General features: G+C 61.1%; 1 protein-coding gene across 1 annotated transcript in view; it reads left to right on the top strand.

Moving 5' to 3' along the window:
* The window catches only part of LOC110391240 (proto-oncogene vav-like), a gene marked incomplete at its 3' end in the record, with an annotated part of 24,936 nt that overhangs the window by 16,237 nt on the left and 6,128 nt on the right, over window positions 1-2,571 (top strand). Inside the window, 4 exon segments of the mRNA XM_021383050.1 lie at window positions 32-117; window positions 774-906; window positions 2,271-2,380; window positions 2,473-2,568. Of these exon segments, the coding sequence (XP_021238725.1) occupies window positions 32-117; window positions 774-906; window positions 2,271-2,380; window positions 2,473-2,568 (425 nt within the window).

Genomic DNA, 2,571 nt, shown 5'->3' with positions numbered 1-2,571 from the left:
CCCCGGTTCACCCCATTGATGTCCCCTGCAGCCCCAGTCCTTGGCGCAGTTCGGGCGCCCCAAAATCGATGGGGAACTGAAGGTGTGCAGCAGCGAGCGGCGCTCCAAGGCGGACAGGTGGGACAAGGGGACAGCGAGGGGACATGGGGACACCCATGGGGACACTAGTGGGAACGTTGAGGGAACACCATGGGGACATGGGGACACCCTTGGGGACACCAATAGGGATGTCATGGGAACACCATGGGGACGTGGGGACACAAGGACATGGGGACACCCATGGGGACACCAGTGGGAACATCATGGAGACACCATGGGGACATGGGGACATTCATGGGGACAGCAGTGGGAATGCTGAAGGAACACCATGGGGACATGGGGACACCCATGGGAACACCAGTGGGAACATAATGGGGACACCAAAGGGACATGGGGACACAAGGACAAGGGGACACCAATAGGGATGTCATGGGAACACCACGGGGACATGGGGACAGACATGAGGACATGGGGACACCAGTGGGAACGCTGAGGGAACACCAGGGGGACATGGGGACACCCTTGGGGGACACCAAAAGGAACATCATGGGGACACCAAGGAGACATGGGGACACAAGGACACGGGGACACAAGGATATGAGAACACCCGTGGGGACACCAGCAGGGACATCCTGGGAACACCACGGGGACACGTGGCCACCACCAGGGACACCCCAGAGATGCCCTGAGGTGTGGGGTGGCCCTTGGGGACCCGTCGCTGTCACTGTCCCCAGGTACGGATTCCTCCTGGACAAGGCCCTGATCATCTGCAAGCGCCGTGGGGACGCTTACGAGGCCAAGGACGTCGTGGACCTACAAAGCCACCAGCTGAGGGACAGCAGCCTTGGGCCCAGGGACGGCAAGAAGGTACCACGAGAACCAGGTGGCCACAAGTGTCCAGGTCCTTGGTGGCCCCAGTGGAGTCTGGTGGCCCAAAGTGTCTAGGGCTGGTGGCTACAAGTGTCTGGGTCCATGGTGGCCCCAAGTGTCCAGGTCTGGTGGTCCCAAATGTCAGGGTCCTTGGTGATCCCAAGTGTCCAGATCTGGTGGCCACGAGTGTCCAGATCCAGTGGCCCCAAGTGTCAGGGTCCTTGGTGGCCCCAGGTGTCCAGATCTGGTGGTCCCAAGTACCCAGGTCCTTGGTGGCCTCAAATGTCCAGATCTGGTGGCCTCAAGCCCACAGGTCCTTGGTGGTCCCATTGGAGCCTGGTGGCCCCAAGTAACCAGATCCAGTGGCCCCAAGTGTCAAGGTCCTTGGGGGTCTTAAGATCTTGGTGGCACCATTGAAGTCTGGTGGTCCCAAGTGTCCAGATCTGGTGGCCACGAGTGTCCAGATCCAGTGGCCCCAAGTGTCAGGGTCCTTGGTGGCCCCAGGTGTCTAGACCTGGTGGTCCCAAGTGTCCAGGTCCTTGGTGGCCCCATTGGAGTCTGGTGGCCCCAAGTGTCTGGGTCCTTGGTGGCCCCAGGTGTCCAGGTCTGGTGGTCCCAAGTACCCGGGTCCTTGGTGGCCTCAAATGTCCAGATCTGGTGGCCTCAAGCCCACAGGTCCTTGGTGGCCCCATTGAAGTCTGGTGGTCCCAAGTGACCAGATCCAGTGGCCCCAAGTGTCAAGGTCCTTGGTGGTCCCAAGTGTCCAGGTCTGGTGACTACAAGCATCCAGATCCAGTGGCCCCAAGTGTCATGGTCCTTGGTGGCCCCAGGTATCCAGGTCCTTGGTGGCCCTGAGTGTCCAGGTCTGGTGGCCCAAAGTGTCCAGATTTAGTGGCCCCAAGCACCCAGGTCCTTGGTGGCCCCAATGGAGACTGGTGGCCCCAAGTGTCAGGGTCCTTGGTGGCCCCATGTGTCCAGATCTCGTGGTCTCAAGCCCACAGGTCCTTGGTGGCCCTGTTGAAGTCTGGTGGCCTCAAGTGTCCAGGTCCTTGGTGGCCCCAAGTGTCCAGATCTGGTGGCCCCAAGTGTCTGGGTTCTTGGTGGTCCCAGTCATCCAGATCTGGTGGTCTCAGGCCCACAGGTCCTTGGTGGCCCCATTGGAGTCTGGTGGCCCCAAGTGTCCAGATCCAATGGCCTCAAGTGTCAGGGTCCCTGGAGACCCCAGGTATCCAGGTCCTTGGTGGTCTTAAGGGTCCAGATCTGGTGGCCCCAAGCACCCAGCTCTTGGTGGCCCCACTGAAACTCGGTGGCCACCCCACACGTCCGGTCACCGCTGACCCCCCCCCAACCCGTACCCGCAGTGGTCCCACACCTTCCTGCTCATCAACACGGCCGGGCTGCAGGGCTACGAGCTCTTCTTCAAGACGCGTGAGCTGAAGAAGAAGTGGCTGGAGCAGTTCGAGATGGCCCTGTAGGTGACCCCACACCTTTGGGACCGGGGGGATGTGCCCCACTGGGGGGGGCGTGGTTGGGCCCCCTCAGGACCCTCTCGTCCTTCTCCAGCTCCAACATCTTCCCGGAGCACGCCCTGGCGGATGGACACGACTTCCAGATGTTCTCCTTCGAGGACACCACATCCTGTAGGGCCTGCCAGATGCTGCT

Source organism: Numida meleagris, unplaced genomic scaffold (assembly GCF_002078875.1).
Source record: "Numida meleagris isolate 19003 breed g44 Domestic line unplaced genomic scaffold, NumMel1.0 unplaced_Scaffold328, whole genome shotgun sequence".
Taxonomy (NCBI): Eukaryota; Metazoa; Chordata; class Aves; order Galliformes; family Numididae; genus Numida; species Numida meleagris.
Note: the sequence above shows the minus strand (reverse complement) of the source record. Positions and strands in the feature narration are given on the sequence as shown.